The sequence below is a fragment of the Aulonocara stuartgranti genome, assembly GCF_965226115.1.
Source record: "Aulonocara stuartgranti genome assembly, chromosome: 19".
Lineage (NCBI taxonomy): Eukaryota > Metazoa > Chordata > Actinopteri > Cichliformes > Cichlidae > Aulonocara > Aulonocara stuartgranti.
The window spans coordinates 25,832,225-25,858,797 of NC_138955.1; the positions used below are offsets into that span (position 1 = coordinate 25,832,225).

The 26,573-nt window shown below is 39.8% G+C and overlaps 1 protein-coding gene across 1 annotated transcript in view; it reads right to left on the reverse strand.

Moving 5' to 3' along the window:
• The window catches only part of kcnh5b (potassium voltage-gated channel, subfamily H (eag-related), member 5b), a 190,240-nt gene extending 164,976 nt beyond the window's left edge, over positions 1–25,264 (reverse strand). The window contains exons 1-4 of the mRNA XM_082517231.1: positions 25,048–25,264; positions 14,724–14,847; positions 11,851–11,957; positions 8,426–8,554 (exon numbers count right to left, since the gene is read on the reverse strand). Of these exons, the coding sequence (XP_082373357.1) occupies positions 8,426–8,554; positions 11,851–11,957; positions 14,724–14,847; positions 25,048–25,120 (433 nt within the window). The 5' untranslated portion in view covers positions 25,121–25,264. The remainder of the gene's footprint in view (positions 1–8,425; positions 8,555–11,850; positions 11,958–14,723; positions 14,848–25,047) is intronic.
• Between the last annotated feature and the right edge of the window lie 1,309 nt (positions 25,265–26,573).

Below are 26,573 nucleotides of genomic sequence, written 5' to 3' on the forward strand. Positions count from 1 at the left end.
GCTCAGGCGGAAGACTGGGTCGGCTACCGATCGGAAGGTCGGTGAATCAATCCCTGGCTTCTCCAGTTTGTATGCTGAAGTATCCGTGGGCAAGATACAGAAAAAGGTACAGAGTTCCTCCCTGCATCCATCAGAGTATAAGTTCATGTCTGAACGATGCTATATGAACAACTTGTCACATCCTCAACAGAAAAAAGTGCTTTACCTGTCCATTTACCAAATTCACATCCCATCTCGAAAGGCTTAATTTGTTATCTTTGGGTTGTTTTTTTAAAAAAGGGTGTAGTTTTTTCTTTCCTCAAACTTTGGACTGTTACAATTAAACTGTTAAATTACAAATAATTATTACTCATCATTATTATTATTAATAATATTATTCCTATGTTTCATTCACAAGAACACAGCTGTGCTCACTTGTGTACATGTAAATAGATATTGCTGAGTAAACAACATTCTGTGCGTAGATGTGTTGAAATGGTTGCAGCAGAGTACAACAAATACAACACATGGGGCAATTGGGAAGTGATGAATAAATACAGCCCCAGAGCCTACAGGTGGATGCTGGCTGGGGGAGGGGGTTAAAGTAACATGCAGTGATGCTGAGCAGTAGCAGCTGTCAGAGGTAAAGCTGGGAACTTATGAACATAAATGTACTGTCAAAATGAAAGTAAGGCAACCAGTTTGGGAAAACAATGAGACAAATTACTGTGTAGGACACGATGCAGCTCGAGTTGATTTGGCGCATAACTGCCAATTTTTAGTCAAGGTGGCTACTGATTAAAAAATGTCAATGTTGCTCAGTGGATGCTAAATGTACCTATTAATAATATGAGATAATAATAAAAACACAATATTCTGAGACTCCTAGTTGGTCTCTCTACTGACATCATTGCACAAGTGAGACAGGATATCAGCCAAAAAAACACACTAACCCAAATAACTTCAACAAGCAAGGGAGAGAGCAGAGGCCCTCAATGCTGACCCACATTAATGTAGCACTACTAATGCATTATAACACTAAAAACTTTCTTCCTCAGAATTTTTAGGGACACACTACACACAATGCTGAGTTTCTAACTCAGGGGTGCCCAATCCCGGTCCTCGAGAGCTACCGTCCTGCAGCTTTTAGATGCATCCTTGTTCCCACACACCCGAATCAAATGAATGGCTTGTTATCAGGCCTTTGCCAAACATGATGGCATGCTGAAGAGGTAATCAAACCATTTGATTCAGCTGTGTTGGAGTAGGGATGCATCTAAAAGCTGCAGGATAGTAGCTCTTGAGGACTGGGATTGGGCAGCCCTGTTCTAACTTATAAGAAATCAACTTGGGGACAAAGCCTTTCAAGATGTGTTATCTTTGGCATTTTTGTAGATTCAGCTGAAGAGACTGGAACATATAAAATGTTTTTGATAGAGGCTGCAAGTAATTAATTCAGCAAATTTAATGTTTAGACAACACTGGATCATCCTTGAGTTGGGTGCCTTTTTATACTTGAATGGCTCATAGATCACAATAATAATAATAATGATGATGATGATATTAAACATTCTTCTGAAAAAGGTACAAGGACTAGACTGAAAATGCATGAAAAGCAATGTTTACGTTGGCTAACAAGCTGCTAACAATATAAACTAGATCATTACTAATAAAAATCTTGCTGCCTATGCTTTTCAAGTAGTTTCAATTTACTATGAAGCTGACCACTAGGAGCTGTGATCGAGGCTTACATTAACTAAGCATCCTTTTCACTCATGACAGCAAATTAATAGTCCACAACTAACTCTCTTAAACAGGGAAATCCATCATGACACGTGATTTGTTGTGAAACCTGAACTATTTCTAACACCTAAATCTTGCATATGAATTTATGTTAGAAACCGTGACAAAGAATGATTTGACTGTAGCGCCTTTCCTTTGTGATGTAATTCTTATCATTTTCATGTCATTCTTAAGACTTTTTTTCTGTGCTGCCTATAATGGCTGAATAGTTCACGGTAAAATGTGCATGCATTACAGAGCAGCACAATGCATTAACAGAAAAACAGCGAGCCGCTGGCAGAGAAAATGAGCCAATGGGCTCTTTTTCATACAAACACTTTCATCATGAAGCAAAATGGGAGAATTTGTCTTGCTGGCATTCACGTAAATACATACTGACAGCCCACAGGCTTCCACTGTACATTGTGGCAAAAAAAGGACAAAAAGCCCTCACAGAGAGCATGAACGGAAACTGCAGGACAAGAAAATAAGCGGTCTTTTTCACGGTTAATAGTGCTGCGTCTGCCTATGTTTCACAAGAATGCAGCAACCGTGTGATTTATCAGACTTGAAATGGAAATTGAAAAAAAAAAAGAAAAAGGCATTCGGCTAAAAATAACACAGGAGCAGAACTAGTGCACGCACCAAAGTAAGTAGAGTCTGAGATTAGATTTTGGTTGAAAATACTACACACAGCAAACTGCATTGCATGACATGCGCCTTTATAAACAGTACATGTGGGACACATGACTTATATACATGCAGTGCAAAAGCACATCATTCTTTTTCATTTTGTAATACCTGGAAGTGCAGGTGAAAAAAGATGTCCTGTAAGAGGGGAGATATAGAGGTCACAACAGAGTTTGGCAAGAGGTCACAGACGGTTTTAAAGATTAACTCTACATCCACGTATGGCGCAGGTTGAAGCAAATTGCAGCAAATCATGTTTGTTGCTAAGAATTGAGTGGAATTAAACAGACCCAATCATTTTTATGACTTAGAGGATAAATTCAACAAATGTTAACAATATTGCTGCATAATGATAACCTTGGAAAAAGAACCCTAAATCCAAGCAATAATTTGGACATTTAGCCAAAATGGAAGTCCGATTGTTAAATGAGTTTTATGTGGCCATTGAAATGCCGTGAAGTTCACAGCACACAGTTTTTGTGCTGATGGAGATACCATAATCAGTCAGCAGAGTGTTGGCAAACGTTTCCCAGCCTCAGCACTCGCCAACCCTGCTCTGTAAATTTACGTGGTCTGCCACTTCATGACTGAGCTGCTCTGGGTCTTCACCTTGCAGTAATGCCACTTCCAGCTGATCGTGGAATACAAGCAGACTTGTTACAAAGATGGCATTCAGTTACAGCACTGTGGTTGAATCAAGTGGACACAAATGTTTGTAAAAGCAGACTGCATGGTTAGGTGCTGTGATTTTATACACGCGTGTGTTCGGGACTGAAAACACCCAAATTCAAAGATTCAACAGTGTGGTCCTATGTTTTTTTTACATATAGTGTAGCTATTGAACAATTTGTTGTAATATATCAGTGCTTAGTAAGGTTCCTTGAGCTTTCCAAGTTGTAAAAAACTTGTGTGTGACAAGTTGTTCTCACCCAAAGATGGATTACAATTAACTAACTTGGATAGTGAGACAGAGTGACGAACCCGACCACACAGTTCGCACGTTTTGACCCCTTTTATTTAGCTGTTCGTGCCTTTAATACACGGTCGCAGCTTTTCAGCTGCCAGCCACACGCACAACCCCAACTCAGGTCCCGGTACATTTCTTTATAGGGGAGACGTAATTGGCTGACGGAGCTCCGGTGTGTCTCAGCCTCCCTTGCAGCTGAGCCCCAAGCCACACCCTGCCACAGATAGATTTCCAACAAATGAAATGAAATCTATGCATTTTTTAAACACAATGGAGAACAATTCAATTAAATGTCTTCCACATTCTCAAATATTGTATTCCTTAAAAAAAGGTCACCATTTAAAAAGACTTCCGTTCTTCTCAACAGAGCGGACTGTAATTTCCACAGCACAAAACCACTTTGAGTAAAGGTAACTGTTACTGGTCAAGCTAAATCAAACTATTGGTTTAAAAAAACTGAAGGATTACACTTAGTGCCTGAGGCACTTGTGTTCCTGCCACAGTACTCGTCACTCATTGTGATCAGCCGTCAGCCTGAAATGTTGTCTCGCCTGAGGCTGAGGTAACAGCACTTTGTGAAGCACTCACAGGTGCTGACAAAGCAAAGCAGTCAACACAGCCACTCTACCATAAAACAACAACAACACAGTGACCATTATTTTTTAATAGTTCTGCTTTCCTGTGTATTCTTTTTCCTCTTTTTTTTCTTACTGCTTCAGTCAGTGGATGATACTGAGACGAATAAGCACCGGCCAGCTGGTTCACCTTGATAACCACAATCAGCCACGTGCAAAGAAAATTGTCTTGATCCAGATGTTTTAGGTTCGTGGGAGAAGCACCATTTAAAGCTCAGTTTAAGTGGAAACATGAAGGAAAGAATGCAAATCTCTTCTCACATGCAGAAACATCCAGGTTTTAGACCAATAAATGTGTATAAATGGTTTATTTTTAGGTGAAACGGGGACACGGTGTCAAGAAAGCACACAATGAATTTGAAATCCCCTGTTAGATTTTTACTGCAATATCTCCCACTCTGATGACGCTGACATGCTGTGGCATGCCGCGCTGTGGGAGCAGCCGGAGACGGAGCCCAGAGTGAATTTTAGTCTGCAGCACGAGCCAACTCCACCAACGCCTGCAGCAGCGAATCTCCCTTCCCTACAAACGGCCTCTCCCACCCCCCTTATCACCAGGCGGGCTAAACTGCTGAACCCAGTACGCCCCTGTGTGCTCTGTGGCACAGCAGGCAAAGGCTGCATCCTCTCTGTGGCTTCTAATGAGCTGTACTGTACTGAAATACACCACAGTGCACTAGCTGGTCTGAAGTTGGAGTATGCCAGTCAAACCACCACCTGCGAGGTGGAGCTTTGTTACCAAGGAGATTGTCTTTTAAAAGGTCAAACTATACGCACTTACATGCATGTCCAGAACAAGAAGCCATATCTTTAATAGTCCATTCCTTTTTAACAATATGTTTATTTTCATGTTGAAATGTCAGAAATTAAAAGATTAAAAGTATTAAATGCTAAACTGTTTTCTGCTCAAACCAACCCTGTTTACATTAGCTTGAACTTATATTAACTGTAAATAAATTTTAAGTAAATTAGTGTTGTGTTTTATACACACAAAGCATTGCTTTGACTTTTAATGAACTATGACTTTAAAAAACTTTTAATATACCATCCAAAACTGACAGACATGAAAATGCATTTTCTTTATTGGCAGTAAATATTCATCCACTTTATTATCAGGTACACTTGTTCAACTTGTTAACATAACTATATAGTCAGACAATCACCTGGCAGCAGGTCACGAGTGTCAGTTTGGGGAAGAAATATGACTTAAGTAACTCTGAATGTGGCATGGTTGTTTGTACCAGGCAGGCTGGTTTGAGAAACTGCTGATCGACTGAGATTTTCCTGCACAACCATCTGTGGGGTTAACATAGGATGGCGTACAGGAAAAGTGAAACTATCCAGTGCAGATCCAAAATGGATAAAGATCATAGATTCAGACCAGATCAGGCCCAGATCCATTTCAGATGAGGTAATTTCCCAGCTCTTCCCATTCAGGTGAATCAAGGCGGGCTTATTTTGTCTGTATTCCTGATTTTAACCCGTAAGAGCCCAGACCAATTTTTACTGTCAGGAAAGCTATGGGAGAGTCAGTGTTGAAACTTTAACAAGAACACCTGTGTGACCTTGGTTTCTCATGGGTTGAAATAGGTCATCTCGCCAAAGCTATAATGAAATATGTCAAATCTAGCTGATGTACAGTAGACAGCGCTATATATGTCTTACAAAACTTGGAAAGCTGCATTTTTTTTAGTTAAATGTGAAACAGTTACTACTGACTGTATGACAGCTATCAGCTATCAGTAAAGGCTGATCTTAGATCAGATTAAAAAAAGGTTAAACTGGGAAACAAAGCATAGTTTTTCTGTAAATCTCATTAAGCATTTTTATCCAGTAATGGAAGAAATAATTAAATCCTCTAACATTAAAAATCAGACTGTTACAGCACATCAGTACATTAAATGCTGATTGAATTTCATTTAAAAAAAAATGAAGTGGCCATAAACTGTTACATGTCTGATGTGTCAGTCAATGTTTTTATCTTCAGCTTCTGTCACCTACATTTTTCCTCTGTTAACTTGCTGAATAATTAGATGGAATCACAAACTGTGATGTCAAATTAAGATTGCAGCTTTAGCTAATGAAAACTCACGTTAGCTAAGATAAATGGTGACCATGGAGAGCACAAAAAATGTAAATATTTGTATGCAACTTTTTTTTTCTGTGTCTGATGATGACAGAGTGAACTAAACTTTCCCCTTTTTTATTTTTATTTTCTTAAATCAATATTCTGGGCCTTACTGGCACATGTTCATATTCAGCACTGGTACAATTTACCCATAATTATAACTTGTGTTATTACAGCTCCACAGACGAGGAGCTTTTTTCTCTACGCATGCATGTAGTTAACTCAAGATGATCATACTCAGAGTCTATTGGACTCACTCTGATCTTATGGCTAGACTCAGAGTTTGATGAACCTGCTTCCTGGAAAAAGGCCCTGATTGAATACTGTTACAGCATAACTGAGGGAACAACTCAGTAATTTGGTGCCACTGCTTTTTCAGATTCTACATAGCTTTGGGGTTATTAATATGTAACAACTGTAATGTTTGTGAGAATACTTTAATACAACATTTTTAGAGCTTCTCTACAGCACCATTACTGTACAAAAATACTTTAACTTGGATAAGCTAAGTACACTCATACTGCATAAAACTTGATGCCTCACTTTGTCAAAATGTTAAGCAAAGTTTGTCACACTGTCAGAGGCAGCAGCCACAGCTAAATCACAAAGATGTCAACACGCTAATGTGACGAATAGATCCACTAAGGCTTCGATCGTTCGATTGCTTTGATTCAGGCCATGTTTTTCATGTCGCTGAGAACACTTTAAATTAATTAATTAAAAGAAACACACATGAGAACAGTGAGGAGATCTTTGCAGCGAGGAGGCAGGAGTACATCAGTGCATGTGTGCGCACATGTTTACAGGTGCCTGTATATCAATGAAGGGGGAAGGGTGCATGATCCTTGTAAAAAGGGAAAACACACCAGAATGGCAGCACCAGAACTGACTCCCAAGGCGGGGAGCTGACACTGTACATCAGTCAGGGCACGGAGGATAACACCGGTACCCACTCCTCCAGTGACTCCTGACAGCATCAGAACCTTGTCAAACACAACCTGACAGCTTTGCAGGGAAACTGCAGAGAGACTTGACATGTTCCTTTTTTCACATTCAGCTTGGGATGAAAAACAAAAGAAAGGAAAAAGGTTTGTAGCAAGTACTAATCTTCTGAGACTTCTCAGCGTGAGAGAAAGGACAGAGGAGAGTTTGGTACGCAGAGTCAAAGGGAGCAGAAGGATGAGGTGGATGACAATTGAGACTAATTTGCTAATTGGAACTTAACACAAAGTGCATGCCAGACTAACAGAAATCACATTAACTTGGAGATAATAAGACAGATAAATTTTGCCTGACGATGGCACATACCGATAAGTCAACAGATCACCAACGATATCAGGCATTTCCTGAGGGTAATGTAAATTTGAGTATCCATTTTCACAGCCATCCACTGAGAAAAAAGAACAAGTGTCAACATCATAAGGGCCCCAGGGGGAAAAACCTCTAAAGCTGCAGTTTGAAGCAAAAGTGGTGGACCAGTCAGCCAACTGGTATTGGAATGCACTGTGCCAGCAAGGATAAAAAGAATAATGGGCATAATTACACAGAGAATGTAACGGAGGTAGCAATCAGTAACCAGAGAATATCAGAGAAAATTCAATGCAAGGCGAAGACGATGACTGAGCAAAACAGAAGAAGAGAGAGAAGGATGATAAACAAAACAGGTGTTCAAAGAAAAAGCTGCAAGAACGAGGAGGAAAAGCTAAGAAACTAGGATAAGGAAGAGAAAGTCAGTACTGTAAATGAAGGGCAAGAAAAGGTAGAGAATGATAAAGAAAAGTTAAAGATAAGGTGAAGGAAGTTTAGAGAAACATCAAGTAATAAAAGGAAAAGAATAAAGTGTAGGAGTGTACATATGCAGAAGGAGATGGAGAGAAAGGAAGAAAAAAGCTGTTGAAGGACAAGGATGAAGAAAGCTAATTACACGTCCGATCACAAGCCAAGTGGCGTTAGATTGCATTGGAGCATCCAGCCATGTATTAATTTCTTTTGCTCTCAGACATTTTGTCACATGTCATGCCCTGCACTGCTCTGCTGTTATTCTTCATAGTGTGTTGCTGTCTAATAAACCAGAAACACAACACAATCTTTTCAAGTGGTTCAGAGCACCAAGCTGATCATCATCTGCACTAGGGAGCGTCGGGTTTTCAAATCTGTCAAGACTTTGGGCCCTCCGTCGTCCTCCACACAAAACTTATCTTCAACAAAAGGAGAGAAACATTTGTGCAGTGTGAAAACACCCACCTTTAGTAGTTTCATCTTCGATGGGCTGCTTGAAGAGGGTAATGTCCTTAAAAGTGCAGAGGAACAGCACCACCTTGTCATTCTCATTCCTGATGGGAGCCACTTGCATGTAGAACCAAACAGGACTTCCTGCAACAAAACATCATCAAATCTTAGAGTACATATGTCCAAAGGGAGTCACTATAAAACAAAATAACAAATAGACCCAAGACAGTGTCACCATTGAGGATTTAACATCCATGATGCTCGAAATAACCTTACCAAATGTAATCTGAACAATCTCTTGTGGAATCCTTACTAGGTTTGAAACATTATACTTTTATGTTGCTTTACTAAAAGAATTTTTCAAACTACTTATCAATGCTTCCATTAGGGGTTTGTGTTAGGGTGTCCACAAACCTTTGACCACTTCTTTCAAAATGTGAAAAATATATGTTGGAACAATTTGTGGAACAATTTGTGGAAAAAAAATTTTTATTACTGCACTAGCTTTTATGACATCTCTGCTGTCTTTGCAGAAAACAGATTAAAGTGATTTCACATCCAAATTGCTGCTCTGGGCTTGCTCAAACAATCAACAGAGGGCAGATATAAATATAATCTAGCCATTAATTATGCTCCATTATCAGGACCAAGCAACCACATTAAGACTCTCAGAAGACAATCTTTGTGCCACTGAGTCAAATGTGGCTGGTTTCATAAGTCTGTATCAGATATTAAAATAAATGTAAAAAAAAAAATATATATATATATATATATATATATGTATATATATATATATATATATATATATATATATATATACGTTTAAATCTATATGCCAATAATGGATTTTAGAGATATTTATCTTAATAAAGAAAACAACTGAATTACACACCAGTGTGTGATAACCATTATTTTTATATCTGGTTAAAGGGTATTTTTTTCAAAAAGTGCTTGCTCATAGGGGGTCGTCTGATTGTATATAAGCACCTTGAGATGAATGTTGTTGTAATTTGGTGCTATATAAATAAAATTTAATTTAATTTATTTTAAAAACACAAGTCAAATAAAAAGAAATATCATATTCTGCTTTCTTACTTTGAAATTTAAGCAATTTTGTGGCAATGAACATGCTAACTCATTAGTACAAAAGGCTGAGTTGAGTCCTGAACCAGCACTCACGTGGCACTTGGGTACTTTGTGAGAGTGGTAAACATGGCAATTGAACTAAGTGGATGTGTCAGAGGTCAAAGTGATATTCTTTCTGCTTTTAAGGGGGCAGTGGATGGCACCCTAAGGAAGCCAGTAGATAAAGAAGCAAAACAATTAATCTACGTGTACTAAGGAAAAGAAGAGAAAATACTTCACACATAAAGAATTCGCCTCATTCACGTATTACACAAACGCCTCTATGAGGGCCCTGCTCTCATAATTTGTCATCAAATTTGTGCCATGGTAAAAGTTTTTATTTCCTTCTCCATTCTGCACTCAAAGATGGACCATTTTGTAGTTCCAGCTTGTCAGTTGTCCTAACACGCTGATCTAGTACCTCTCAGGTTAACATTATAAGCACTGACAGGTAAAGTGAATGGCTCATGGCTCCTGTTAGTGGGTGGGATATCCGGTCTTTAAGTGTTGACATATGAACCCTGCTTCCGGGTCCAAACTACTCTGCGTTTATTAAGGTTGTTGTGTTTTTAACGTATTTTAATGCTTTGTATCTTGTTCTACTTAATCTGAAGAAGCCTCTAAAAAAAAGGCTGTAATCACTGTCCGCCTCTCTCAGTTTTTATTACCACTGTTCATTCTAAAGCTCAGTTTTTAAAACCTTGTTATGTGATTACAGCCCAGCACAGGCAGCAGTATATTAATGACTAACCTGGTATTGTGGATGGATTATCTCAGTTGTTCAGTTGTTTGGTCCATTTTCAGGATTCTGTCATACAATTGTGTTTGTCCCTAACCATCGGGAACCCTCACGTTAACTTTTATCAAGTGGAAAAAAGTTTTCACTGTGGTAATGTGTTTATAGTATGCTAACCCTAGCTGTGTAGCTAGCCACCATGTAGCACACCGTTACATACCAGCTAGCCCAACTTCAGTAGCCCTACAAACGTCACTACTGTTTAGTTTTCTGTCTTCATTTATGTCAGAAGTGATAACAGAGCTGTACGTTTTAATTTTTTCAGAAATCCCTCAGTCAGAACATGGTATGTTTAGATGGAAACTAGCGAGCTAACTCCCTGCTATCTTCTTACTCTGTTTAACTTCATAAAACCTGTTTTCATGGATGCCTGAATGTTAAACTTAATTGTTACACCTGGTAGAGCAGCCATACTGATCATTTTATTACAGATGACAGAATTTATACAGTTTTTAAACTCTCAGTGATGCTGCAGTGTTCGTTTGACTTTGGACCCGGACACAGCTCAGACTTAAAGACCTTATACAGATAAAGAGTCCATTTAGTCCTTAAAGTTAATGTCTTAGAAGAAGGAAAAAGAGGCAAGTGTAAGGATTTAAGCAACTTTCACAAGGACCTGTGACGGGCTCTGGGTTTTTCCTGCAGTGGATAGTATCTATCAAAAGAGGCCCACAGAAGAAACAGTGGTGAACCAGCAACAGGGTCATGGGCAGCCAAGTCTCATTCATATGTGTCGAGCGAAATCTGTTCCATGTGATCCAACAGATGAGCTATTTTAGCTCAAATTGCCAGTAAAGTTAAAGCTGGTTCTGATAGAAACATGTCAGAATCCACAGTACATCACAATTTGTTCTGTATGGGGCTGCATAGCCGCAGACCAGTCAGGGTGACCACGCTGACTAATATCCATGCCGAGAGCACCAACAGTGGCCATGTGAGCATCAGCATTGGAGAACGAAGGAATGGAAAAAGGTGATGATGAATCTTTTACATCGTGTGGAAAACCGGATACATCTGCGTCACTTACATGGGAAATACCTGGCACCAGGATGCACTATGGAAAGAAGTCAAGCTGGATGAGGCAAGGCAGGTGGTCATAATGTTATGCCCAGTTGGTATACTTTACTATTGTTCAAATACACAGTCAACAACACTGTGTTTACATTTTTAAATTCATTTTATCAAATTGCATCTGCCCTCCATTTATTGCCTTTATCTAACATGAGCAGTGATTTAAATCTCACATCCTTAAAGACATATAAATAAAAAAAAGTCTGTCAAGGACATGTAAAATAAAATAAAAATGAAAAGAACATGTTCATTAGAAATAATCGATTGATAGAATGTTAAAATCAGAATACAAAAACATAACTGAACTTAACATAACTCAACTGAATACACACTGATAGAAATGATGACAACAATGCAGACAGAAGGCTATCAGTAATGTATATGTGTTAAAAAATTACATAAAAGACATGATGAGACACATCAAGAAATAACTGAAGTGAACACTCACTGTTCTTTCTGTACAGCAGGATTTCAAAGCAGTTAGATTCATAATTGTCGAACGTCTGTCTGACTTTATCGATGGTCTTCTTGTCTGTCAGCTCTCCGTACATAAAACTGTGAAGGGAAATAAGCAATATGAGAAACTGCAACAATCAATCATCAGTCTTTCATGCCTCTGTATGATATTTCATATATGTTATTAATGGTACTGTCAATGTGTTATCTCACCATCAAAACTCCATTAATTCTTATGTTTGGTTCAATAGAATAAAGTGATGCAACGGCTAAAGGATAAATTGGGCTCACAGGGATGTCCCATAAAGGGAACATTTATACATTTCTCCTACTTTGTTTTCCAAGATCAAATTCCAGTTCCAGTTTGCACATCCACACACATTTGTACTTTTTAGAGTGGGCACAGATTCAGTCACTATTTTATCCATTATGCTGCCACAGTGCAGGTGACCATCGACCATTTGAAAATGAAATACCAGTTTAGACTTTCACTTGATCTTTCCTTGATACACAAACAAACTCAGTGACCAGATCCTGATCAGTTCATCCTTGAGTTCAGTAAATGCTTTTATGTTTTCTTCCAGCTTTGCCAAAGAACTTAAAATGAGGATTTTATTAAATTTCAACATCTTTTGGTTAGAAATGCAGAGTATAGCCATCCATTTTTTTAAATCCAAATCAGGGATGCAGGAGCCAACAGCAGCTATCATACAACAAGAGACAGGGTACACCCCGGACAGGTCTACCAAAGAAAGCTAAAGCCCCACATGGAAAGACTACAGACTGGATTCAAACCTAGGACCATTACTGTAAGGCACCAGTGCTACCCACCACAGCACCATGATGTGAACACAGAAATTGGACGTTTTCAGAAAACTGGGATTTGACATCTAACCCCACCCTCTAACCTCTAATGGAATGGGCCAAAGTTGAATGTCGCCTTCTAGCAATGTCACCAGTGATGTCAGACATATTAGTAAGCAGAGTGGAAAATTCAACCTGGCCTTACTGCGAGCTGAAGACAGGCATAAGGAAAATTGTTCAGTGAAATGATGTGAAAAATCAAAAACAGCATTAGTTTAGGATTAGCTGTTGTCAGTGCCAGCCCACATCCTCCGCTGGCCTTTCTATCCATCCAATAAGTGAATCTGTGAATCAGTGTGGGCAGACTAAAGCTGCTTAATCTGCCCACAGTTCTTAAGTTAATTAATGTCATATCTTTCTTGTTCTGTATGGGGGTCTCCTGCTTTCACGGGCTTTGGCTTTCCACATTTGCATGTTGAATTACTGGGAAATCCAGCAATACACGTGTAGTGGTGTGGTGATCGGCCTATGGGACCAGTCTAAGACACGAGTCCTTTGTAGGTTGGCTGATAAAAATCCAAAAGCAAAACACTGCAATTTGTATAGCATAATGTTTCATCTTCAATTCGCAGCTGAAGAGGTCTACCTTCACTTTTTATGAAATTGTTTTGTTTTTTCCTTGACTTACTGCTATTAGGATTTTATGTGAAATGTCAGCACATCTGCACCACTGTTACCGATTCATACCTTTTGTACCACAGTTAAAAGACTAAAAAGAAAAAGAAATGTCTCTGGACCCCATTAACAGGCTGCTGTCTTCCATCAGTTTGGCAGCAGCCTGTAAGTTTAAGCTCTCAGTGGCCTCTTCAATCCTCTCAGTGTCACGACTGAGCGCATTGTCAGTCTCAGTGTCCTCTTCAGCCCAGAGCAGCAGGAAGCACAGGGATAAATCCGTGTCTCTGTTCTCACTCAGCTCAGTGTCCGAATGGAGTCTTTTTAGCTGCAGGCTAGTCAAGGCCGACCCCACCCCCACCCACGCCACACACACACACACACACACCACCCTCCAGTCACATCTGAGAGCAGCCTGAGGAAAGGGAGTCAAATTTTAAAACATCTTGACTGACAGGCGAGCAGGGCACCGTCCTCGAGGTGGACCGGGAAGAGCTCCCCTGACAGCTCCAGACTGGATTCATTTCAGACACTCACTGAGTGGTGTGCCATCCTCTCTCTACTTCCTCTCTTTCAAAACAAGAGTTTTTCTTTTGGCTAGAGGAGGACAGAATTAGGGAGGTGCAAAACAACTGACACTTTGAAACCTTTTCTTTGTTTGTGTGTATCTTTGCAGGCTGTGAATCATGGCTAGTCTGGTGTGGTTATAAATACAATAGTGTTGAAAAAAATATATAAATATATATTGGTTTTTTATGAGTCCCACTCTTCACTGAAGAATAAACCATTAAAAATGGATAAACCCGGGAGCTAAATAAGACATATGAGTCTACTAGAAATTCAGCAAAGGACTGTATGCAAATGTGAAGATGAAATTTAATGCATATATACCTAAACTGGGATTGGATTATTGCTCCATTACCACGCTATAACTAATAATGCTGTTACACAACAATACGTGCATATTTGCAGTCTTTAAAATGAACCTATTCTTATTTCCACCTTTTTTCTTCTTGGACTCAAAGACAGTAGCTCTGCATAATTCAGAGTTCAAAATAGTTGATCTCATGCTGGACCTTGATGCACCCCTCAATCAACCCACTGTCTTAAGCTGTGTTTTAGCCAACTTTCTTCTGATTGGCTGTTCCTTCCAGATGTTAGGCTCAAACAACAAGCAGGCAGGTCGACTTTGGTCGCAGCCAATCACATACAAGTAAACTGCTCTGACTGCAGTTTACTAAGTTTTTCAGTTTATTACCTGAACTTTCAGATATTTTTAATTTGAACATCCTTCAGTGCAACAGTAAATATATGCCAGAAAACAAATAAAAACATATCAGGTCCACTTCAAATGTCTGGTAATGATACAAAATCTAATTTGACTTGTACCTGCATGTGCTGCTCTTCTGCATGACCTCGGCTCTGTGGAAGCCAGACAGCTTGCAGAATCCGTCATTACTGTAAACTATGGGCCACTCCACGATCTGGGCGTTTCCCAGGAGAAAGCTGGTCTCTGACAGACAGACAGGAAAGACAGAACATCAGCTCCAGACAGCATCAAATATAAATAACAGATAAAAGGCTACAAAGCTTCTTAGCCTCTGAGGAGGACTGGATAAAGATGTGTTAGACTGGCCGTGTCAGTTTTAGTTTTGCTTTTCATGAAGCCAACATGTTGTTCTGTTTGTAGTCTTAGTGGGAAGAGATTAAAGGAGAGTCTCTGGTTTGAGGACCTCAGAATTTCAGAGGATGCATACTTTAATTGATCTTTGAAAACTGATTGTAAAGGTTCATTAAGCTTTGCTTTAAATATACTATATTATTATACTAGTAATGAACCTTTTGTTTAGCCAAACCACAAAAAAGTGATTCGACTTTAAACCGATTTGTTAGAGCTCTTGTTGCAAAGCTATTAAACCAGAGGAAATGGTTTGACCATCAATAAAGCTAAAAGCAGGTTTAGAGGGTGTTTTACACTAAAAAGACTAACTCTGAAACAACTTCTCACAGCGGAGGGGACATGCTGCACTGGTAACATGAGGAGGAACGATTACAGCAAGCAAGAACTCTGTGAGCCAGCATGCAGTAAGACAGACTTCAAAAACTCTGAACTTAAAAGCTGCAGCCGTATGTGTGCCCTATGGAATAAGGAACTGAGTAAGGCTTACTTCAAGACAGTCAGCCTGAATCAAATCAACACTGGTTAGGCTACTCAATGACCTTAATGTGCTTCTGGTGCCTGAGCAAAATGTTTTGGGTCATTGCCATGCTGGAAGCTCCATGATCCATCTTCAGTGTCTCGTCCATGATTTTAAGGGGTAAATCGACTGATTCTTATATAGTGCTTTTCTACTCCCCCTGAGCACTCAAAGCTATAACATGCACATTCACCCAATCACACCCATTCACACAAGCACATCCTTCAATGTTTACTATCTAATATTCACGCTCATTCATACTCCGATGGATGTATCGAAGAGAACTTGGGGTTAGTATCTTGCCCGAGGATGCTTGGCATGCCCGGGATCGGCAGGGATCGAAGCACTAACCTTCCGATCAGTAGATGATCTGCTCTACCTCCCGAGCTACAGCCACTCCTTAATACTGTGAAGTCATCCTGTACCCTTAACAGAAAAACAACCCTAAAGCATAATGTTTCCACCTCCATGCTTGACTGTGAGGATGATGTTCTTTGGGTCATCCTCAGCATTTCTCTTCCTCCAAACATGGCGAGTCGAGCTTAATTTTGGTTCTTCTTTGACCACGACACTTTCTCCTAAGCCTTCTCCAACTCATTTAGATGTTTACTGTCAAACCTAAGATGGGGCTGCAAAATTTGAGTCCATTATAATGTAGTGTGTTACCAGTGCAGTTCTTGGTTACTGTGGTTGTCTTCAGATCGTTAACAAGCTCCTCTTGTGTAGCTTTGGGCTGATCCACCACCTGTTTTATGAGCCTCCTCAACCCTTGAGACTTGATGGAGCTGGATGGAGATGCACAGAGCTCCAGACTGAAGGCGACTGAAGTTCATTTCCTCTGTTTCCAAATAACTGAACCAAAAGTTGTCACCTTCTCACCAAGCTTCCTGTTTGCCTTTTGATGGTTTTGTAGGGATCAAATACTTATTTCTCTTAAACACTGTAACATTGTATTATAAATAATTCCCTGCCTGTACAATGGCTAACACTGAGCAGTGCTGATTTTCTAACACTGGAATATTTCTAACATTTTGAGTTATTTTCCAGTGTTAGAAAATCAGCACTGCTCAGTGATAGTCTTTGTTAATCTTCAAAACTGACTAGGTTACTTTTAAACATATAACACTGTCAAAAGTGTTAATTTAACACTCAACAGTGTTGTATTTAACACTCAGAGGTGTGGGCCCATATAGACACTCTCTAGTGTTAATTTAACACTGGAGATTTTGCTGTGTACAGTGTACCATGTAGGGCTTGCGCCATATCATACCGTTCACGGTAATACCGGTATAATGTTAGGATATAATATATATAAATATAAAGATATAATGTTACTGACCTCGAACTGATTTTATGTGGTACACGGCGCTCAAAAATCTGTCAAAAAATGTTTTACTACGAAGCTACGAACCTGCACCGCTTGATGGATTGTCGGAGCATTACGGCTATTGTAGGCAGGAGCCTCGCGGAGTGATACGTACTGTGCTTCAACATAATATTACCCTATTGTGTGTGTATAATCTAGGTTTTGTGGAAATTATACATGGCTGAAGATATGTCGGCCAATTTCCACTGGACATGCCTTTTAGTTAAACTTTCAGCAAGGAATTTGCATTTGCACTGTTAAATTTTTATATAACTTTAATGCACATAAAAAACAGCTGCTTGTTTAAGTGAAAATATATTGATGGGTTGTGGATGTGGAGTTGTAAAGTATTTTGTCTCGCGTCATTTATATCGTCAGTTATATCGTTATCGTAAATTTTAAAATATTATATCGTGATAAATATTTTTAGCCATATTGCCCTGCCCTAATACCATGTATAGTATGCTATATATTTTGTTAGTGTTTATTACTGTTTTCATTTTATTCATTGTTTAGCTTATCAGATAGAAAAACACATCTGCATCATGAATATTTGGTCGAACTTTATGGATACAAAAATCACCTGAACCTGATTCTTCAAGTCAGTTTTACTTATAAGGACAAAATAAATAATGGACATGACCTTATGAACAAGAATGAACACAAATTCCCCCAGACATGCAATCTATAAGAATGAGTGAGAAAATCATAAACCTCCCCAACCCTCTTGTTCAACCTGAATGAGTTACCCAGCAGCTACAGTCTGGCAAAAATGAGACTGCAGAAACATCAGGGCAGAGGAAAAATACCACCAGCAGCTTCTTGCCCTTTCTCCTTTCCCTTTTTAACCACACAGACATTAATAATTCATTTGATATATTCTGCATGGTGATAGCTTGGTCACTGAGGAGAACAATGCAGAAGGTTTTGACTGTTTAACAATTAGCTGTACAAATCTCATGCACATCATAATGCTGCTAAAGTTTAACAGATGTGAGCAGTCCCAATGACATATTCAATTTTTTGTACATAAATTATCTGGAGTATATTAAAACACACACACATTGGGTTTCAGGATTAGCGAGGTTCAGTTTTTTACTCTTAATGTATTTGAGGTGTAGCGCCTGTGCTCCAATGACCAGTAAAAAAGGCTACACTTGTGAAAAGACTAAGTCCTGCATTTCAATACAATCAAAGCTAAAAATGATAAATGACTCTTTATCAGGAGCAACTATGACTAAAGAAATATGGAGGACGGGTATTGTTTGTGTACAACAATGAAATAAAACAAAACACATTATTCCTTTACTTGAAATTAAAACAGCCCATGAGAAAGATTTACTTACTTGATGGCTCTGGCCCCACTGTGCCTTTGATTCCCTCCTTGTGCCTAACCCAACAAATTATCACTGCTCATGAGTTATGCATCAACCTATCACACTAAACACAGCCCAATCAGCAGCACTGCAGGGTAGGCCAAAACTTTGTTTAATTCCTTAGAGTCTTTTCAAAGTAAAAGCCATCTAGTGCATCAACCTTTACCATCTTGTTTTTGGAAAAGCTGGAAACAGCCATGACTGCTCTTCATGCTATGAAATACCCAGATATTGCTGAACCATTTAATAATATATATAACTGATAGCCAAACTCAGAGAAATAACACCCTAATCATAATGGGCCAAGATGATCTTTTAAGGGGTTTTTTTTTTTTTTGGCATGTTTGCATGGGCAGCACGGTGGCACGGTGGTTAGCACTGTTGCCTCACAGCAAGAAGGTCCTGAGTTCAATTCCAACACCAGGCCGGGGTCTTTCTGTGTGGAGTTTGCATGTTCTCCCCGTGTTTGCGTGGGTTCTCTCCGGGTACTCCGGCTTCCTCCCACCGTCCAAAGACATGCAGCTTGTGGGGATAGGTTAATTGGATAATCCAAATTGCCACTAGGTGTGAATGTGAGTGTGAATGGTTGTCTGTCCCTATGTGTTAGCCCTGCGACAGACTGGCGACCTGTCCAGGGTGTACCCCGCCTTTCGCCCTATGACAGCTGGGATAGGCTCCAGCGCCCCCCGCGACCCTGAAAAAGGATAAGCGGAAGCGAATGGATGGGTGTTTGCATTTATTAAATAGTAAAGCAGTGAAAATGGACAGAAAAGGGGGAGAGAGAGAGAAGAGGGAAGACATGCTACAAAGGTCCATGGGTTACTTGAAGCCAGGCTGCTGCACTCTGGCCACGAGGTTGTCTGCTCACCCGCTGAGCTAAAGAGGCAGCTGAGCTTTTAAAGTAAATAACCTTTTCATTGTTAAGCCGTGCACAACACATCTCCCAAACTCTCCTGTCGCTGTCTGTTTTATACACCTAAACATCCTCAAGCTGACAGTCAGCTGCTGCATAAGGAAATCCCAAAAGACTTCAGCTAAATCTATCCGATCTCTCCGATGTTTGCATCTCCTCGAAATCACAACAAAACACACGAGCAAGAAAATAGTAACAACTGTTTCATTTTCAAGGCTCTTTCCATTAAAAAGTAGGTGATTACAGCAAATAACAATATCATAATGTTAACAAAGTGAATAAAGGTTCACTGTAATAGTAACTAATTATATAAAGTATATTTAGGGGCTGCATGGTGGTGCAGTGATTAACACTGTTGCCTCACAGCATACACCTCCTTTTCCACCATCAGGCCGGTCTTTCTGTGTGGAGCATGTTCAACCCGTGTTTGCGTTCTCTCCAGGTACTCCAGCTTCCTCCCACAGCCCAGAGACATGGAGTTAGTGGGGTTAGATTAAATGATGTTTCTAGGTGCCCGAATGGTTGTCTCTATGTGAGGCTAACGGTCTCTTGCCTCTCACCCTAAGACAGCGCTCCCATACCCCCGGGCCACAGACCTGTACTGGTCCGTGAGTTGTTTGGTACCTGGCCGCGAGAGATAAGGCTCGGGTGTGAAATTTATGGTTTTCAGGGTTTTTATCATTAACTCTGTCTTTTCCCGTGTTGTAGTTGTGTGTCTTATTTTGAAAGAAATATTTACGCATTACCATAGCGACCAGAGAGCATTAAAGGAGGACGTTGCTCTCAATGTTGTTGGCGCATTTCAGGAGGACGCTGCTAATAAATTTACACAATTACACAGTGAATTCACATTTATTATTATATTTACAAAAGACCACAGTTTTTGTCTTGGTTGTATCATTTTATTTTGTTGTATTTGTCCGCGACACCTGAAAGGCCGGTCCGTGCAAACATTGTCTGACATTAAACTGGTCTGTGGCGCAAAAAAGGTTGGTGACCGCTGATTTAAGACAGCTGGGATAGGCTCCAACCCCAATGTGGGCCTGAATTGAATAAGCGGAAGAGAATGGATATTTATGAAGCTAACTCATTGGTTAACATGTCTGAGAAGTCAAAAAACAGACAGCAGTATTTGGAATGAACATGCAAAAGCAGTGATGTCCCTTATCACCTGCCAGGAATATTGTCCTGGTAACTCAGAGAGACTTCTCTCTTCCAAAATAAAAACAGTTGGCTGGTAAAAGGCTGGATTTTAGGATGAAAAGATACTGTAGCAGCCAATCAAATAAGACTGCATGTATGCACAAAAAGCAGCATTTCCACCTGTTCTACATTTACAGCATTGAGGGAAACTCTGTGAAACAGCATTTAAGCTCTGGAAAGACAATAAAATTTCTGCAGTGAGACACGAGCGGATGAGTTGTTGAAGGTGTGTCAGCAGCTCTTTCAGCCATTTACAGACTGATGAGTAAAACCCTCAAGCAGCACACTCTATTGATTTCACCAGTCAGCCATCTAATGATAAAAAAAAGCGATCATAAAAACGTTCTTGCTGTAGTCAGGGGAAAACCTCTATCACTGCATTGGCCTGCCAGCACTGACTGGGTGATATTTGATTTTTAACAATTGTATATTTTTTAAAAACTCATCAGCTGAACGCCTTGCAATGATCATGTGACCACAGATATACTGGAAAAGCATATAGATGGCATTTGAAAGTGTGCGAGTATATTCAAAGGGGAACGGTGACCTTTTATAATATTAACTGTCTTCATGAAGCCGTAACAGCTGGCTGACAGTCAAAGTATCACCTGGGGCTGGTTTTCAGTGACTTTGTTTTAAAATGATATTCTCACTGATTTTATGTCTCCACTGACACGTTTTTCTTTCCTGCTACAAGAAGAGAAGTTTTTTTCTTTTAACAGCCCCTCCTGTTATGAGAAAGCGCTTCTACAACATGAAAAATGAGGAGTGGAAGGCCATATCCAAACAGGACATGGCTTGTAAAAACACCTTGAATTTTGTTTTTGTGGTTGTGGAAGCATCACGGATAATATTTTTAAACTTCACTGTAACTATTTTTTTTCCTGGATTCAATGGAAAAGAAAATCCAAGTACTGTATAGAGTGGGTTCTTTAGAGCTCAGCAGGGATATTATTTGTGTGAAATAAAACCTTTGAATCAATGTCCCACAACACCAGATTAGCTGGAAATTTCCATCAATCCACTTCCACGTAGTGGAGCCTGTCCCTGCTCCATAGGGCAAGAGGTGGGATTATACAGAGAGACAGACCATTCACACCTACGTCCAACTTAGAACCACCAATTAACCCCACAAACTGCGTGTCTTTGGACTGTGGGAGAAAACCAGAGTACCCAGAGAGAACATTCAAACACCCTACAGAAAATGGAAATGTGGTATGTGGTTTCAGGAAAACTGAAGATTTTTAAATGCACAAAGCAAAAACAAACAATTTGCTTCTAGGAGGACTTTTGGTGTAAGTTCACTTATAATCAGCTCAGCAAAGCATAACCTCAAATCTTATTCAGAGTTCAGCGAACTGATGAAAACTAAGCCAAGTCTTACACGAGTCTCAGATGTCTGCACTAACAATCTAGTAAATGAACAACTGAAAAAACTTATGGGTTGCCAATACATCTGAGACTTTCACCTGGTCTTGTCCACCTTCCACCATCTCCACTGAGCCTAATATGATGTGTTCTCTGGCACCACCCACAGGAGAACATCTCCAGATTTTTCATTCACCCAAAAGTTTAGTTTGAAACAGGCATTTGATTAAAATAACTTTTTTATTTAATTTAGTGCAAAATGCTTCAGGCTCACATGCTGATGGAGCTGAAAAATGATCCCCCAAAAAATCCGCAGAGCATCATGGGTAAGGGGTGAGATGGACAGAAGAGTCCGGAACAAGATCAGCCTCATCTGTTCTCTGCATCACTTTCCAAACAATTACTTAACAGATTTTTCAGCACTAAAGGGAACGGGAGTTACTTAATTTATCACCTTCTCGTTTTAAGCCTGAAACCTGATGACTGCAGCCTCCTGTGGGCTCTTTAAAATTAAAGTGCTGACTAAGACTTAATGCCACACACACAAAAAACACATTGACCTTTTCCCACTCTCCTCTTTCATCCCAGCCAAGTTGTTAGCTGGACTGTGGTATCTGCCCAGTATGGCTGCCTGAAGGCAGATACCACGGGAGCACCTGAAGAAAAACTAAAGCCATCGTGGGACTTTATTAAAACCCACTTTTAATAGATTATTCCAAAGTTAACAGCTCTGATTTAATTTTCAGAGAACTGTGTGACAGGCTATGAAACCTGTTACTGTTTAATTTTTATTAAAGCCGAATGAAAGAAATAATACATTTAAAGTCTTTTGTTTTTTTTAATCTGTTGTGCTGTAAGAGCTCATCCTACCAACACATTCCAATGTCCTTAAAAATGACAGGAGCTGCTTAGCAGTACTCAACTTCCAGCTGGAAATACAACCCCAACTCCAAAAAACTAGGATGCTTTTTAAAATATAAAACAAAACAGAATGCTGTGATTTGCATATCTTGTACTGACTGGGTAGGCAGAGAGCTCAGGCCGGAAAGGATGAGCAGCAGGTTAGAGCGATTGAAGATAGAGAGGGAAATGTACTAATGAGTGAAGCGTGTGTCCTGAGAAAATGTTAGGAGTGTTTTGAGGAGCTGATGAATGAAGTAAATGAGATAGAGACAAAGGTGGATGGAGGAAAGTTAACGAATAAGGAAGTGAAGAGGAACAATAAGGAGGAATCGATGGCAGCTATGAAGAGTAGAGGTTGGGCAATAAAGTTAGAGAGGCAAAACTGAGATGGTTTGGACATGTGCAGAGGAGGGATAGTGGATATGCATGAGCAAACAAAGAAGACTTCAGCGACGTTTCATAGATTTAGTGAAACAGAACATGCAGAGGGCTGGAAAAGTAAAACAAACTGCTAAAGGAACTTTTGTTAACTGGTCAGTACCATGATTGGATATAAAATTAGCATCTTAGGGAGGGAGAGTTTCTCAGAAGTGATGATGGGCAGAGGTTCACCTCAATCTGCAAAAAAACAATGTCTATAAACTGTAGAACGGAATTGAAAGAGATGCTGTCGGAAATCACAGCATCATTTTCTAGAAATCGTTGTCTGTGAGCAGAGTTCACCATGCCAGCCACAAATCCAGGTTGCAAAGAAGAAGCCATGATCCATTTTTTGGAATTGGGGTTGTATACCCATCATTACTCACTGAAGTTCTACATAAACACACTTCGGCTGCTGTCATCATTTAAATGTAAGTTTACATTTGTAAATGTAAAACGTAAATTTGAATTTTGCTATTTTTTTGGCTCTCCTTGTGCCCTTGATGGAAGAGTGATTGGCGTGTTTTCAGGCTTTTATCCTGGGACAGAACATTTTGGCACTGGTGAAGTTGTCAGTGTTACCGATGACCACACTCACTTCTATAGGGCACATAAACACCAAATCTGAAAGTGATGTGAGCCAGGTGCTGTGAATTTTGCAGTCACTAACCTCCGTTCAGTTGAATAGTTATGGGAGATTTCGGATTTATGTGACAGCACTCTCCTCCACTATAATTAAAATATCAAATATCAAATGAATATGGTTTTGGAAAAAAATATTCCAGCACTCCAGCAGAGCATCAGAGACTTGGACAATCAATGCCAAGGTGCACTGAAACAGTCGGTGATGGATTTTGTTCAATCCTGAGGTATGGAGGAGCTGACAGGCCAGAGAACAATGTACAACATCAACATCTTTTGCTACTCACATCATCCCAGACAGTTTCATTTGTTATTTCTTAAACAGAAAAAAAAAAAACGAAATAACACGAGAGAAACTACAACAAATTTTTTTTTTTGACTAAGGGCAAGCGACAGAAACACCTTTCCGGAACCATCTTTTTGACCTCAATACCACCACACAGGCTGAACCTCCTCAGTTCACAAGTCATTCCGGCCAATTACCCGGCAGACGTTTTTGGGAAGATAAAGGAAAGCAATCAATCTAATAGAGACGAGAGCGCGTTTTCAGGCCGGTGCCAAGACAAGGCGCAGTTTACGAGAAAGATAGCTTTTTTCCCTCTCGTGCAGAAACAACACAAAAAAGCAGTCAACAGTGATGCAGAGTAATACCTAGCAATTCAAGGAAAGGGGGGCACGTTTTTATTATTTAACCAGGCAGATCGTTCATTCCGTCTAACTAAACCTAACGCAGATACAGCATTACATGACGGAGCATGCTATAAAAAATTCAAACCACTGTGTAGTCCTTTCACTCTGTTCCCGTGTAATAATAATAATAATAATAATAATAATAATAATAATAATAATAATAACTTCAGTTTATGACAAAAAAACTTTATTTTAAAAAAACTGGCGACATAATGGCCTCGCATAAACTCAATAATTTAACATGAAAAGTTAAAGGCGATGCGTAAACTGTAACTGTTGAGGGACCTTAACGCAAACAAAATCCAATGTGATTGGAAAATATTCTCATTTCTGAAATCAGCTTCTTTTTTATCTCTTGCTTGGGTTTGACGGGCATCAGCTGATGAATAATATTGGGTTCACGTTGCCTCACACGGGGAGCAAACAAATAAATGCAGGTATAAAGTGACTTTATGTGATTATATCCTCCAAACCTCCCTCGTTGCACTGATATAAAACACACACACACACACACACACACACACACACACACACACACACACACACACACACACTGTTTTCCATCAAAGTCCTGGTCCAAGCGATCTGGTAAAACCAAACCCAAAGCAAGCTTCGCTCCTACGCGTGGACTCACCACTTGAACGCCGGACTATGTTCTCCAGAAAAGTGTTTTGCGGTGCCACAAGCCCTCTCTTTCCCCCGGGCATCCTGCTGCGGGCGGACGGAGCTGGTGTCTGTGGCGGTGTGTCTGCTGCTGGGATGTCGGTACTGACGCTGGCTCTCAGTCGGACCGATGGGGAAGCTCATTGTAACCGTGCGCTCTGGATGCTCGGTGCGCACTGAGCCACAGCAGCGGCGCTACATCCCGCTGCCTGCACGGAGCTCCAGGACGCATGCGTGTCGGCTGCCGAGTGCTCGCTCTTCAAAATAACGATGTACTGTAATGTTTGTGTAATAAATGCTGTTTACTGGCTAATATTTAGCAATAAGTGGAACCTTTATATATTTATCACACATTCGGTTTGCATCGTTAGTAACGCAGATGGCAATATCAGACTAGTTATGTTTTTCATTTGCATTTTGATGAGATTTTCTAAACAATTTACATAACTGCTCAATAGCGCATTAGAATTAAAATTATTTGGCACTAGAACTGCAGCTTATTTATTTCTTATTGTTCTGATTAGGGTTAATCTGCCAAGTGTTTTCCTCTGTTGACTAATTTATTGTTTGCTCTCCAACATCACAGAAAATGGTGGTAATCAGTCATAGTTTCATGCATTTTAAGATTGAAGAAGAATTTATGAAAACAGAAAATCAGCCCAGACTGAAAGAAAGCAGCAAATACTTCCAATGGAGAAGCTGGAACCAGAGGACCAAAAGGTAGCTGTAGATTATTAATAAATCAGCTATACTTGGTCAGTTTACAGACATCAAGTTTTAATGGCAATTTCTTTCAAAAGATCTATTCATAAAAGCGTGTTAAAACCACAATACAGTTCTTTTTAAGTTGATTTCATAGACACGTCCATCTACGGTTATAGGATACACAGCATCGACAATCTACAGATCAAGAATATAAGGTTAACAATTTAACTGTTTAGGCACCAGAAAGGAAAACTTAAATGTTGGTCTACTGGAGCAGAGGGCCCAACTAGAGGAAGGAGGAAGGTATAATGAGTTAAACCTGGCAGGTTTTCATCGACAAACTTGTAACACAGCAGGAATTAATGCCAGGAGAAATAAAGAGCCAAGTGAAACAAACAACCACAAAATTCCCCTTTTTAACTTTATTTCAATTCATGCTGAGCAAAAGTGATATAGTGTGTTAATCAGTGAGATTTAGAGCTGTCAACAGATGCATTTTTTAATCTCAGGACAGAGTCAGGCTGGCTGTTTCCTGCATCCACCCTTAATAAACTATCTGTGCTTCCTAATTCAAACATGGTACATGAGAGAAATCTAGCAGAATAATTCAAAATAGTGAGCAGATAAGTAACTGTGAGTTGCTTTAGTATGAAGCAGTAAAACTAGTGTCTCCCTCTGCGAGCTTCCCCCAGGAACGCTCATTAGCTTGCATAAAGGATTAATGGGGCACCTGGGAGCAGAAGGCCTCCACTGAAGCAAGAGACCACACTTCATGCTGACGTCACCACCAGT